The 15,586-nt window shown below is 44.3% G+C and overlaps 1 protein-coding gene across 2 annotated transcripts in view; it reads left to right on the forward strand.

The window, feature by feature from the left end:
* Positions 1 to 742: 742 nt before the first annotated feature.
* Positions 743 to 15,586, forward strand: part of akt1 (v-akt murine thymoma viral oncogene homolog 1) — a 51,109-nt gene continuing 36,265 nt past the window's right edge. The window contains exons 1-2 of one of the 2 annotated variants that reach the window (XM_079529081.1): positions 743 to 1,047; positions 8,369 to 8,542. In XM_079529081.1, the coding sequence (XP_079385207.1) occupies positions 8,497 to 8,542 (46 nt within the window). In that variant the 5' untranslated portion in view covers positions 743 to 1,047; positions 8,369 to 8,496. Of the gene's footprint in view, positions 1,119 to 8,368; positions 8,543 to 15,586 lie in introns of both variants that reach the window. The other variant, XM_079529080.1, reaches the window with a different exon arrangement.

Raw genomic sequence — 15,586 nt, forward strand, 5'->3', positions numbered from 1 at the left:
TATGGCCTGCAGAAAATAAGTCTAAAACATGCGAGGCGACGATGGGCAAGCGACACGGACGTACAAGTATGTTTAAATGACCTTGCTTTGAGCCAGCAGAACACATCAACAACAACAACAACAACATAACACTAGACCAGCGAGTAGGAGTGCAAGCACCACTGAGAAACAACAACAGCATTTATGGGATATCCTTGGTCAGCCCTGTTTGTTTGTATGACAGGAACAGCTTGGCTGCAGTTGTTCTCAACCATTTCAGGCTGTGACCCCCCCAAAATAACCCACAGGTTGAGAACCACTGCTCTGTGGCATCAGGAACAACAGTTAGTTAGGTTGAGGCATAGGCTCTATGGCAGAGAGGAACATTTTTACACCTGGAGTGACAATGAGGGGAAATGGCAGAGAGAAGAGGCTGGGAGATCACGAGAATGCCTGCATACTGCTATTTTAGCCTCATGTGTATATTATAAACACATGCAATACCGAAATGTATGCACGCAAATATATATATATATTTTATTTTATATATATATATATATATATATATATATATATATATATATATATATATATATATATATTACACATCTCTGACTGTGTGTGTGTGTGTGTGTGTGTGTAGGCACGCGCGCGCCTAGTTCTATCTGGAGGACGAGTCGAGTGACGATCTGAAGATGTCACTACTACACTACTACGGTATTTCACTTTACATGCCTGTCCCACAACAACAATCGTCACACATCACGATGGCAGCCAGTCAGACAGACAGGCAGCTATTTCTCTGAACTTGCCTGGTCGACCATCACCATATACACACAGCCCGGCCGGCTTTAGGACCCGGGAGGACGCCTTTCAGCCACAGAAGCATTGCAGACAGAACGTTGGGAGGTGTAGTGGAAGAAAGGCAAAAGAGAGAAACGGAGTAAATGAGAGGCACTTTTTTTTTTGTCCACACATTATTCAAGGACTAAATCAACTCAATAAATCGCCGAAACCGAGCTCCCCTTAAAAGAATGACACGGACACACTGTTGAATTCCCCGTCCAGGTAAATAAACGCCTGCGTTTTCCTGCTGGTGGGCAACAACTACAAGAGGTCGACAGACACAGCTAGACAGGGTAGGTCCCATTGTACTACATGGGATGATGCGGTTCTTCTCTCTCTCTCTCATGCCTGACTTGATAATATGCCCCGTCGCGAGACGGTGTCGCGCCGCCGCCGACAATAGCAGATCTACAAGCTCGCCGCGCGTAGCTGAAGGGACGTGCGGTGAGCTTGTAGATCGGCTAATTTATGTCGGCGGCGGGGCGACACCGTCGCGCGGCGAAGTGTAAACTAACCCCGGGCTTCACCCAAGCTGCCCTGCTAGGCCCCATATCCTCCTATCTGTCTTGTGTCTGTCTGACTGTCTGTCGCTGAAACGCAAACCTTTAAAAACCCCAAGACCCAAGTGCTTTAATTACTTCAGCTGCCTTTATCGGTTTTTTGTTTTGTTCCAAAAGCTGCTGTTATAACTTGAACCACAAGTTTTATCAAATTATATTAATTTGTTGGCTGTTTTTTGGTTGTTTTTAATGAACAGTGAATAAGTGTGTTTCCTTCAAACGTTAACCATTTTGGACATTGACCAAGAACAACAACAACAACATGATAGCCTTCAGGCCACAATACTGTCCTTTTTTATTTGTTTTTCTTTTACCATTGCTTAACAGGAAATGAAAATAATCACCTCAAATGTGCAACAAGAAGAGTGCAACTTCTATTACGTTCTATTACTATTACGTTATTGTCTCCTTTGAGTGTGTGTGTGTGTGTGTGTGTGTGTGTGTGTGTGTGTGTGTGTGTGTGTGCACGCACGCGCACGCGCGCATCCCAATATTGTTATGATTGTAGTCTTTTAGGAAACGACATTCTGGGAAACCACCACGTTGATTTTTCTTGCAGCATCATTGCAACTCCCAAGAATCTGCAGGATGAACCATGCACATAGTTAAAATCCTCCATGCATTTTAACTTGCAACTTGCAAATGCATTAGCCACTTATTTACCCATTAAGGACGGGAACCCATTTTGGGGTTTTCACCTTTCAAGACAGAAATCCATTTTTGGGTTGTTGTTGCCATGTAGGCTACAGTAGGCTATATAGCAACATTGTTTTTAAAATTTTTGAATAAATACGCTATTTGAAGTTTTTCATAAAACTTAGGTCAGAATTTAGAAGGCGTTTTAAAGCCCAAACCACACCAATCCAGTTGCAACTATCCTTGCAATAAAACAGTTAAGTCAACCTCACCACTGCAACTCCTTCCATTTCCAACTGCCATTGGGCATAGTGGTTGCAAGTACCGGTACTAGTTGGACATGACGTTGCATGTTGCAAGGAGTTGCATGGCGAATCATTGGTGTGGTTTGGGCTTTAGAATTCGTCTAAATGGGTTAAAGGCTTTTTACCCGTCCTATACAAGAGTGTAGGAAGGTCTCGTCTTTCTACACGAGTGTAGTCGTATTTCTTTTGCCTCTGTTAATTAATTTGACCTGATGCTGGCACCTAAATGGATACTCGGTATTAAATTAGCAGTAACAAATCTTTGTTGTGGCTCCTCATCTAGCCCACTTATGACCGGATGTCCCGCTGACAGCATAGGTCAGTCAGTCCACTGTGCAGTGTGCATTGTGCCAAGACATCCCAGACAATACTGTCCTCTGAATGGTTGCTACTGTATATATGGGTCCGCCAAGGATGCTCAGTCATTCCACGTTTCCCATTTCAAAACAACGTTTGCTATGTTGTTCTCTCCTCAGTCATCATCATCTCCTAGGTGTCGTTATGTTTGCGTGAAAAAAGCCTGCAGAGAGGATGAAAGGCATTTTGTCTCCCTAGTGGCTTGGCACTTTGCAACCTTTATGCCTTAGTGTCAACATGCTGTTTGTATGAGTCATGAGACTGTCCCTATCCTCACTGTGTGTGTGTGTGTGTGTGTGTGTGTGTGTGTGTGTGTGTGTGTGTGTGTGTGTGTGTGTGTGTGTGTGTGTGTGTGTGTGTGTGTGTGTGTGTGTGTGTGTGTGTGTGTGTGTGTGTGTGTGTGTGTGTGTGTGTGTGTGTGTGTGTGTGGCAGCATGTGACACAAAAAAGACACAACGTGAAATGATGCAGGCAAGTTACTGTTTGACCCTCCCTGTTCTATTTAGAAGATGCCAGTCAGTCAGTCAGTCAGAACGCCGCCACCACCGTTGTCCTGTCCCCATTGCTATGTGAAAGGACTTTGAGACACAGTTCCTAGTAGCCTGTTGACGCAAATGTGCCACCAGTTGCAATGCTAGAATTCGAGGAATGCTGTTTGAAATTTGCCTTGTACACAGTCAGACCTATTGTACCCATCCTGGAGGCTTGTACGCCACAGGAATTAAGATGCGTTATCACTGTGAGGGGCATATACGCACGACGCTGGACCTTCCGTCTGTTATCGCGTGACCTTTCCTGCTCACTCTCTCTTAAAAGAAACCGCAGTCTAAACTCCCTGCTGCTGCATCCAAAACTTTACTTTAACTTTAAAGCTGACCTACTGGCCAAGCGATTAGCTGGAGGCTGGACTCCAGCTGCGAAATCCCCAAACTCGTTTGATGTACAACCTAAATGTGGTCCAAGGGAGACTGGTGGGGAGCTTGAAAAGTAGCATCATACAGGGTCATATCAATCATCCGGTATCAGCCTGGTATCTACCATTCATACCTCCTATGTTCTGTCTGTTAGTTATATCTGACCATTTGAGTGGTTACTTAGAATGGGGAATTTTGCGATTAGTTTACATGTATCTGGTTTCTTGCTTCATGCTGCAGCTATACTAAAGTATTGTTTCTGTGCTAGTGTAGTGGTTTGGCGGATCGGCTGAACTCTTCTGATTATGTTTGCATTCCCCTTGTTGTTTTGATAAATGGGAGAGGTTAAAGAGTGAGCCTGCATCAGTGATGCTTTGTCGGTTTGAATCTCTGAAGAAAGTTTACAGTTGCTTTTTAATGTAAGCCATCTGGATCACTTATGGGTTGCTTTTCATGTCAAAACATGGAATCCGTACAGGGACCCTACCCTATAGCTGACTTGCCAGGTTACAGTAGCTGAGGTGGGAAGCTCAGCTGCACCTAAAATATCAGTAGTGATTCCAGCACTTCAAACAGTTTATCAAGGAAAACACTGGCTATTTTCAGTGTGCAGTAGATCAACCTGTTTTTAGGTTGCATATTACAGATGTTTTCTCATCGTCAGCTTTGCTTGCGGAAAGTCAAAACCTAAAAAATGTCTTACAAGTATGGTCCATATCTAGCCAAAACAAGAAATAGCTAATAATATCTGGAAATCATAGAACTCAATTGTTCCCTCAAAACCTGTAAAAACCAGTCACAGAGCTGTATTGTTGCTTTGGTCAGTATGATGCTGCGTTATTGTATTGAACATGCATTGGGCATTGAGCAACCTTTTTAATGATGGCATTAGCTGTTTCATCTCCCTTTTAGAATGTAAACAAGGCAAATTTGTAGAGCTTGGTCAATTGCAGAGTTTTCGGTCCGATCCTAATTTTGGAGTGTCTTAGAGACCACTGATCACATCTATCTCAGAACATTTAACGTATAAGCAAACAAGTAAATATAAAATGCACATAAAATTCACTTTATCTTATTTAATGACTTAAGCCACATATAAACAATGTAAGCATGTAGATTTTTTCCATTACAAAATAGGGACACTGGGTTGAAAGTAGTAAATCTGAACACATTGGCTGCCGATACAGATGTATACACAAAAAGTCAAGACAATGGCAGATAATTTGGCCAGACCGTTACAGAGCGGTCTCTAAAAACAGAGATCGAAAAAGCATTCACTGTCACTTCATGAAGTTGTTCCAGGAATAACGACTGCGCTCATGTTCAACGCAATGATGGATAATGCTGATAATATAATTCCATAGGCTAGTTGCCATCTTGCAAGATGTTAACAGTCGACACCTGTATTCAATTGCATTTGATTGTATCTCATATAAATACCTCACTTCCTGTTTTCTTGTCACAACGCTGAGGAAGGCCGACTAGGCCGAAACGCGTATGTTGTCTGCTCGTCAGAGGTAAATAAAATATTGAGTGCTGGCATTTTCTTCATTCTAGTTATTTGGTGTGCACTCTTGCGTGATCATAGTTTTCTTTGCATGTGTGTTGAATCCAAGGTCAGGCTTCGGTGACACTTCCTCTAATAGATAAGTGGTTCTCAACTTCTTAACCTTTTCAAGCCGTGACCCGCCCAAAATAATCATATTTGAACTGGGGGGACCCCCCCACCCCGACAAGCACTAGGAATTGTAGGAGTTGGGGCATTTATTGTGAAAATAGCTGATCTACAATCTCACAACGCCTCTCAAGGTTGTGAGCTTGTAGATTGGCTATTTTCGCATATTTTGCCCTTTTCTTATATTATTTGACAATTTGGGCAATGTTTGACCAGTTTTTATATCATAGTTTGTTTATTATTTTTGATGCAGTACGTCTTTTTCTTTCCTTTCTTTTTATTAAAAGTCCTTAAATTGCCACTTCACTGTCACCCCTCCGAAACCTGTTCCGACCTGTTCCACAGGTTGAGAACCAGAATGCCTTGATATGATATAAGTTTGTGCAAGACTAAATTAATGTTAATGTTAAAGTTTTGGACTTACTACTTGCTTACTGGCATAAGTTATGTTATTTTTAACAAGAAAGAAACACAAATCCCAACTAAATAATTGATGGGAACCGGTGGACTCTTACAGGTATTGTAACTCCAAGAATGTACTCAATACTCATGTAACCGAATGTCCAGTTACATTCTCAGAGTTAAATGAGGATATATGTCAAATGAGGATATGTCATATGTGCATTGTGGCCTAATGCGTGTTGCGTATCAGACATGGGGGTCCTTGACATTAAAACAGTTGAGAATCACACTGATTTTGCATCATAACATGCAGTTCATCAGATCATGAGAATGAATGAATGATGCCCCCCCCCCCCCCGTCCACACAGCCTGCCTGTCTCTTCTTTTACCTTCTGTCATAAACACATGATGGGACTGTCCTCTGTGGCCGGTCCACTGTCACCGTGTGTGGCATCTTCTTCCTCGCTGCGTGACACTGATTTGCATTGAATGGGGTGGCCCCCGGAGCCCGAGCCAGAACGATGAATGATTGAAAGGCGGACTGACAGCGGGGCAGGCGGGCGGGCTGCGGCCCGGAGGCCCACGGACCATGTGACCCGCTGACAGGGTACTGGGTTCATTGAGTGGCTGCTGGGCTGCAGCGCTGGCAGAGGACCAGCGTTTTCCACACAGCCCGCAGTAGCAACAGGTCGCTTCCATTAAAACAGCAGTGCTCTGTTGTGGCTCCAGAGCCGGCCTTGTGTATGCGTTGCTTTTTTGGCTGTGGTGTGCTCGAGTGTGTGACTCTGTGTGTGTGTGTGTGTGTGTGTGTGTGTGTGTGTGTGTGTGTGTGTGTGTGTGTGTGTGTGTGTGCGTGTGCGCTTTGGCTTGTTTGTGTGATGTAGTGTGTATATAATGTGTATATGTCTGTGTAAGAGAGTACGTGCTGAGATGCCAGAGTGCTCCAGCAACGGTTTGTGTGCTCCCCAGTTTGAATTGGACACAGTGTGCTTTCCAAATCCTTCTCCGAGATCCAGAGAGGACTCCCAATGATGACTTTGTGAACAATTACCACACGCCCAGGAGGGCAATAAATAAAACGAAAAAACACAGAGCAGAAATAGCCTCGCCGGTGTGTGACCTCACTGCTAGTCGTTGAGACAGAACATTGAGACAATTGAGCACAATCACAGTTTGAGGCACATCGATAGCACTTTTAACGGCGGATATATTTGGGCCTGGGGCTGAGTTAGATGTGACTGACTCCCAGTCTGTCAATAGCCCCACGCACTTCCTGTTGTCCCCACCAGTCAGCTGGATGAGACACAGGCCAGTCGGTATGATGGCGCCGCAGTGGAGAAATTGATTTCAGTCGATGGCCAGAGATTGTCTGGTATACAGTATGTGACAGTTGTATAAAAAAATCACACCCGTGTGAAGTGAGGGGTGCTCATCCAATAAAAAATGAATATACTTCTTCATGAATTCATTTGTCAACTTATATGTTATTATCTTTTAACTATGATACAATGCTAGCGCCCCTCAAAAAACTCATGTAAGATGTGACAACTGCATTTATGTGATTGGTTAGCCGATTTGCTTGTCTACATATGACGTACATTTTCCTTTCATTGTCAATGGCATTTAATGTTTGTCTTGCCACAAATTTACGTCATATTTCAGGCACATATGACGTAATCGTAAATTCTCCTTTCATTGTCGATGGCAAATGTGAGACGTGACGGGACGAAAAGATGTGGGGCTAGCCCCCCTCAAAAACCATAGCAATTGATGTATTTTTGCTTCTCTCATGATTGGTTGCCACTAGCGCCTCTAAGCCAATGGGAGATAAAACTCATAGTCTGAACGTTGCTGTTGTGTGAGGGGTTAACACCAGTCACGCTGGACAGCGAGTGGCAACAGACGAACGGTCACTAGTGGTTCTAGTAGCGACCTACGCATGATTGGTTGCCTCCTAAGCCAATGGGAGTCTGAACCCATACTCTGAAACAAGTGGCAACAGCAGGCTAAACTGGAGCTACAAGAAAGCCATAACAAAACACAGTGATTGAACCAACAAAAGAACGTCGGAAACTAACGAAAACAGTGGCCGAGAGGTTGTGAGGGGGGGAAGATGCACAACAGAGACAGCGCTTGTTGCACCTGGCAGTTTATGACACACGTGTCATTCTTGTTTACTTAGAATTGCTGAATAACGGAAGTCGATGACGGGGAAATTCTTCCCTATTTGGGTCAGATGACTTGACTGTAATTCCCTCGTACAGTTAAAAACATTTTAAACCACAGCCTCTAATTTGGGCATGTCATTATAGGTTTTCAAAAACTTTCAGGATTTTTCTAACCTTTTCAAAAATAAACAACACAGCTTGAAGAATTTTTGAATAGCCGAAGAACTAATATGAAATCAAATGGGGCTTAAGTATAGTTAACAGGTAAAACAAAATGCTGCTGTCTTATCCTGATTCCTGGCATTTGACCTACAGTAATGATTTTGGTGCAACTCTTTTCTGTCACATCTTCCATGCTGCGGTTGAAGCTTCTCAGTGCAGAGAGGAAGGATCATGGAGAACCATGACAGCTAGTTTCCATTACCTCTCCTTTGTGTTGACCCGGAGGTTAATATTCAGACAAAGTGGAAAGGAAATCTTTCACCACAATATGGGGCTAATTTTTTACTCTCTCCCTGACCAATAGGTAACCACTGTTGAGAAGGCAGATCCAGTGCCTCAGGCCCTCACCTCCACGCTCCTGCCAGGGCTGAGTGAAAGACATTCGGGCGACAAAGCTGTAGCTCTCCCCATCAGAATCCTGGATCCACCAACATGACCGATGTGGTGATTGTCAAGGAGGGATGGCTGCATAAAAGAGGTGAATGAGCAGATAAACAGAACGGAATAAGGCTCTATTGTAATATATCAGCAATAACTTAGCATCAATGTATTATTTAATAATCTTGTTATATACCGGTATTACATATATTGGCTATGATGTATGTATGTATAGCACACAATTATATTATTAGAGTTGTGCGTGCTTCAGTATACCATATGTACCTGATTTCTAAACTGAAAGCTTACCTAAATAAAGGAAACAAAATATAATGAGATTCTATTCTAAACTATATAACATTTGCATAAAACTCTCCTTGTTGATACTGATGCAAAGGTTCATTGAATCATGGATGTTAAATGTTAATTCAGCTGCAAATTGAGCAGTGCATTATGGAATATACTGTACATTCATATTTGATATGTTTTATATGCACGCTTGCATGGCTCGTATGTTGCATCGAGATATTCCAAACATTTCCCGAAATCCACATTTACCTCCATTGAATCATGGATGTTAAATGTTAATTCAGCTGTAAATTGAGCAGTGCATTATGGGATATACTGTACATTCATATTTGATATGTATTATATGCACGCTTGCGGCTCGTATGCTGCATCGAGATATTCCAAACATTTCCCCGACATCCACATTTACCTCCAGCGTGGGACTCTGTCGTCGGACCGTAGCACATAGCACTGACGGACTGAGTTACTCTGTCGTCGGACCGTAGCACATAGCACTGACGGACTGAGTTTTGTTTTGAAAATGTTAGCTGGAATGCCCCGACCTGGACGAGACATATTTCCGAGTTGATTGATTCCAGGTCCACTCCATTTGGAGAGGCAGTAAGCCAGCTGTAATGTAAAGAGCCTTCTGGTTCATGCTGTCCCCATTGGGCCCCATTTAGCTGCTTGCTTTGACAGTGGTGTGTGGTGGCTGGCGTGGCCGCGGCTGTGTCGGGCATGAGTCCTGTTGTGTTTGGACGAAGAGGCATTCCTCACATACCTGCTGGCTTTGAGCAGCTTTGTGTGTGCACACTAACTGGGCCTGTTTGACCGTGGCTTGCTGCCCCCCCCCCACCCACCGTCCAAGCATTAACCAGGGGCAAAGTAGGATAAGAAACACTCCTCCAGGACCACAGACGGATCAATGTCCCAGGGCCGATGAAGAGAACCCTGGTATCTAGTGTCTGTCTTCTGCAAACTTTTTAATTTCAAGGACCCCCAAGTTTGAGTTTGGTATGCATTAGGCCACAGACCCCCATAGCCCTGAATGTGTAGGCTACATTACAAATGGAAACGGTTCCATTTTTACACTCTCTGAGTTACAGAGAGAGTTACCGGGAAAGCATCTGTGTCATTTTGTACTTTAGCTATAGCTCTTTGGTTGGCTATTCAAAAATATCAGATATACAAGCTCATAGTGTGCCACTTTGTGCCGCACTATGAGCTTATAGACATGATATTTGTTTGGAAAATCGTGAAAATGTGTATATATGGTAAATGGTGCATTTATATAGCACTTTTATCCAAAGTGCTTTACAGTTTACATAGATTGAAGATATACTTTTTTTAAAGCGAAACTTTTTAACAATAATATTTTTATATAGGGGTCCGTGGCCAAATACATATAATTATGGGGGTCCTTGACATAAAAACGTTTGAGCACCACTGATATAGCAACATGAATCTTTTCAGAAAATTGTTAGGAATCGGATCTAGAAGACTAGGATCCATTTCATGTCCTTAGCTGGGACCACCCCAAGGACCCCACTGATCTAAGGACAAGGTGACAGGGGAACAGGTCACGAGGGGAGGGTAGACCCTAGAGTTACTGTGGTGTGTAGACGACTGTGTACCCCCTCCCCAAAGCATGGGCTGAGAACACAACGAGCTGCTGTGTTAGAACGAGGCCGGCCAGGTTCGGCTCAGGTGGTCCTGGGCTAGCTGTGTGCGTGCGTGCGTGCGTGCGTGCGTGCGTGCGTGCGTGCGTGCGTGCGTGCGTGCGTGCGTGCGTGCGTGCGTGCGCGCGCGCGTGCGCGCGTGTGCGTGTGTGTGCGTGTGTGCGTCAGTCAAGGACGGATCCCCAAATTTCCCCACATTTATTTAGACCATGGACCCCCATTTCATGTATAAAATAACGCATAACTGTATAACACGATGTACCCTATTGGCCTGAATAGGGCCAATAGGCCAATATATATACTACTACTTTTTTTCCAATGGAAATATCCTAAAAAACGGGGTCGTATTATAATCGGGGACTAGACTATTTGACATTCAATGTTCTTTTGCCACAAATGATTCTTGAAAATGGGGGTCGTCTTATAATCAGAGTCGTCTTATATGGTACTATATACAGTATTTAGTTAATTGATCTTTATAGTAAAATCTTACTACTCCTCATTAGACCCTCTGACCTGGTGGTGTTGCGTCTGTTGCACAACATAAAGAATGGCACCGTGGTGCTGGCGATGAGTTAATGGAGAATTTTTTTTAAATTAATGTGAAATCTCACATTTCTTTGTCCGGAGCACGGGCAGCTGTAAAGCAAATGTCAGCGTGGTTGTATGCAGGTGAAAAGAATAGCATGGAAATATGTGGAACCGCATTTATCTGACTTCACCAACAGAGACTTGTCCTGCGTGAGGTGTTATCTCGCACTGAGAGTAAACGTGCATCACTTTTGCCTTCCCTTCTGCGTATTGTTGACACTTTTTGCATGTGTCCATTTTTCCACACTACACCTTTCCTCACTATTGATAAGGAGGGAGGATTCCAAGAAGTATCCAAGGGTAACTCACTAATTTGTTACGGAGCTGGCGATAATGCTCATTAAATGTACACACACACACACACACACACACACACACACACACACACACACACACACACACACACACACACACACACGCTAAACAAACAAGCCTTGAGGAGTAGTGAGTTGGCATGCTGTCGCAGCCCAGCAGCTGTGCCCTGTGAAATGTCACCAAGAGCCGCTGGTGTTTTGATTGGAGGGGCGTCCGGCCGTCCGCCTGCCTCCTTGACAGGAAGGCGTTTAGTGTCGCGTCACTGTCACGCTTGCCTTCGCCCCAGAGCCACGGCACAGAAGGTGAGCCCGCAGTGGCCTTGTCCCGCTGTCCATCACCTCGGCCACCCGGCCCCGCTCTGCCACTCTCGTCCTGTGTTGCACCTGTAGCGGAGCCCTGTAGCCGCGGCAGTGCCACCCATTTGACTCACTTCACCGTGCGGGTGTAATAATAAATGGCTCATGCCTATTCCTGGCACGTTCAGCCTGATCATTGCTTCCATGTGCGTGTGTTACACTACCAACTTAATTCTTTATAAAAAAAAAGCACAGCCAATCTCGACTCCCTTCCGACATGAATGTGGCCCAGGTCTCTACTAAAAATTTTAAGGGACTTAATAAAGGTGTGTACTGTTGGCTTTGCCCTCCGTTAATGCCCTTTTAATGATGCCACGTCATGACTGGATCCCATGGCGCCAGCCCGACACGGGCACCGAGTGCGCTGAACAACTCGGGCGTGGAAGCTGAGAACATCCACGCCACTCTCTGTCCCCCTTTGGTTCCTGCCCGATGAGTCGTGTTCAGCATGTGAGCATGAGGCGCTTTGGGGCTCCTGTCCCTGGCAAACAATAGAGTTGGAAATAATTGTTGGAGCAAGCATCGTCCCTTGGTACCCCATACATCCAGTAGGACTATATTGTGGTGAAGTTCCAGATTCTCAGCCTTTAGTGTTCTGTAAGCTCAGCTCAGGACGATGACCTCATTCAGAAGGATAATGCCTTAATACTCACTTTTATTTAATGAATTTTACAAAAACCTTCACCTGAAATGACAAGCCAACCCAAAATAGGTATGCCAGGTTCATAGTTCATATCATATGAGTTTTTCAAATTAAAGTGCTTAGTATATTCTTTGCACTTTTTGGCAAAATATTGGATTGCATTGGAGATTGGTCGGTCTAATCTCTTCTGTGTCAGGACCATTGATACTGACTGTGGGATATGCTATATAGTGCTGCTATAGTAATGTTTACCAGGAAGGACTAGTTTGTATAGGCAAGACAAACTAGTGTCATAGCTGTGTGTGTGTGTGTGCGTACATGCGTGTGTGTGTGTGCGTGTGTGTGTGTGTGTGTTGCACTGTTTACACTGCAAAGCACATTTTTGCAGAAGTATATTGCCCAGTACCCACATGCACCAACCGCCTTGCAAGCAGAGGCTTGCAACAACACGGCAGCTTTGTTGTTGTCTATCGTAACCCGTTGTTATGCGTACCCAAAATGATACTTCCCTTTCGGATACTTCACATGCTGCACCCACGTCGTTCGAATGCCTACGGCCTCTAGTGGTCGCAGAGACCAATCCGAGTGTTATTTTTATTTGCAAGTGTGCTTTTCCTGAAGTTTCTTTCCATTAAAGCCAGAGCATCATCCGACATCAAAGGGGCAGATTGCGGGTTCCCTAGATTCCAGGCGAAGCGCTCCGGCCAAGAACCCAGTGAAGCGCAACAGAATCGCGCTTGCTTGACCTCCCCTCTCTCCCAGCTCTTGTTTATTTGACTCATTTGCTCTCTGACAAGTATAAAGAGCCGGCCCCCTCGTTAGGCTAACGAAGGCCGCAACAACTGTTGGATTTGGGTGGCACGCTCAGCTGGCTCCGAGTCCATGAGAGGGGGAGGGAGAGCTGCGAACACACTGGGGAGAGATAGAGAGAGAGAGAGAGAGAGAACAGAAGTTGAGCAGCATCTCTGTGAGGTTCCCAGAACATTGCTCAGTGACCCAGGCTGCCTCAGGAAAGTAGATGTTCTGTGCGACGTGCCACTCAGACCCTCATGTGGTTCAGTCAAGAGCTCGTCAGCTGATTGGTCTCCACGCTGGCCATGTGACCAGGCACCTCTGTGACCATGTTGGTGGTCCAGCAAAGTGGTTTTGTGTGTGGGTGTGTGTGTGTGTGTGTGTGTGGTGTGTGTTGTTGAGAGGCAGAAAGAACAACAACAATGTGTGTCTGTAATATGGCACCAGCCACAGTGCAATCATTATAATTATATTTTTGAGTGGCGCTAGCCCCTGCCCCTCCTATGCCCAGCTTTGTGTGCCTGTCTGTGTATTTGTACCATGGAATGTGATGATTTGATTGGCTGAGCACGGAATGTGATGATGTATGATGATCATAAGAGCACACCTCACTTCACACGAGGACGAATCTTTTTTTCTCCACTTCTGTTGAATTATTTGTGCGCGTGTCCTGAGAAGACCTCCTGCAAATTCAGCCTTGCACATCATGTTGTGTATTCATAATAGTGTTTGATTCGACTGCATGCACTGCTTCAGTATGGGGTTTCTCGACGGGAAACGTTGGGTGTGGGCGTGTGCTCCTGTGTTTATGCTCTTCAAAGACGCAGGCCCACCTGATTAAGGCTCTGTCTCATGACGCAGCAATGCTGACCGCCTCAGGACTTTGACTTGCTGCCAAGTCCGCCGCGAGGCTCACCCAGGCTCCTACACACCCCTTCATTATGGCCGCCGTGGGCCACACATTCTTTGCTGAAATACACACGCTCCTCCAAAACTGCATTATGTGCGCCGTACAGTACATAATACAGCACTGCAGCTGACTACATACCCATCACGCACGCACGCACGCACGCACACGCACACACACTGGGCGACTGTGGCTCAGGAGGTAGAGCAGGTCGTCCAATGATCCATGGGTCGGCGGTTCGAATCCCGGCTCCTCCTGTCTACATGTCGAAGTGTCCTTGGGCAAGACACTGAACCCCAAATTGCTCCCGATGTGCTGGTTGGTACCTTGCATGGCTTCCGCCGCAATCGGTGTATGAATGGGTGAATGTAATGCACAATCTATGTAAAGCGCCTTGGATAAAGGCGCTATATAAATGCACCATTTACCATTTACATACACATACACATACACATACACATACACATACACATGCACATGCACATGCACATGCACATGCACATACACACACACACACACGATATGCCTCATTCAGCTTGATATCGGGGATGGGAAGCGTTTGGGTGGGAAAGTTTGAAAAACAACTAGTTACTTAAATGAGTAACAAAGTTGCTTGATGGTATTACCATAGTATTACCTATTATTACATGATTTACTGTTATTAAATAATGCAAACCATACTATAGAAATTACTAGTAATCGCATACATCCATTTCATACGGGAACCCCCTTTGGGTTTTTTCCTTTCCAGACGGGAACCCCTTTTGGTGTATGACAACATTGTACAAAAAAAATATAAAATGCGTAACACTTTTATTCGTTAAAAAATTGCTCCTTGATTATTTTGATTAATATAAGCAATACGATAATCACTAAGGAAATAATTGATAGTTGATAGACCTTTACATAAATTAATCTAACACTAAGGATTAATGTAGCATTATGGATGATACTATTGTGATATGGCGTATGTGTTTCCTGGTTTGTCACCACTTAAGCCCTGTTTTATACTGGCAAAAATATAGCTAATTTACAAGCTGATGTGTTGTGAGCTTGTAAATCGGCAAAAAAAAAGGTTATTTGGAAAACCGTCACAACCCTAGCAATGTACCTCAGTGCTTTGAGTGAAGAGGGCCAGTGTGTCATTTAATCCAGTGGTTCCCACACGTTTTAGCCCGTGACCCAAAAGAGCAATTTGAAGTCTACCTGAGAGTCCCGGGTAGACACCCAAACTAGTGACAATAGCAGACATACAAGCTCACAATGTGTCGCTTCATGCTGCGTTGTGAGCTGGTAGATCGTCTATTTTCACTGTACTTACTTGTTTTCTAATTTATGACATGTCTTCATGCAATTACTGAAAACAAAATCATTGCATTTTCTTTTCAATTCATGAAAAGTGTTGATTTCTTTGGAAATGTTTTTTGGAAATGTTTTGAAGAAATAATAATAATAATAATAATAAAATAAAATGTAGGAAACCAAAAATAAAGGGACCCATAAAAATGTGTCCGCGACCCACAAATGGGTCCCGACCCACGAGTGTTTGGGAAACAGTGATGTAATCTATCAC

This window comes from Electrona antarctica (genome assembly GCF_951216825.1).
Source record: "Electrona antarctica genome assembly, chromosome: 18".
Lineage (NCBI taxonomy): Eukaryota > Metazoa > Chordata > Actinopteri > Myctophiformes > Myctophidae > Electrona > Electrona antarctica.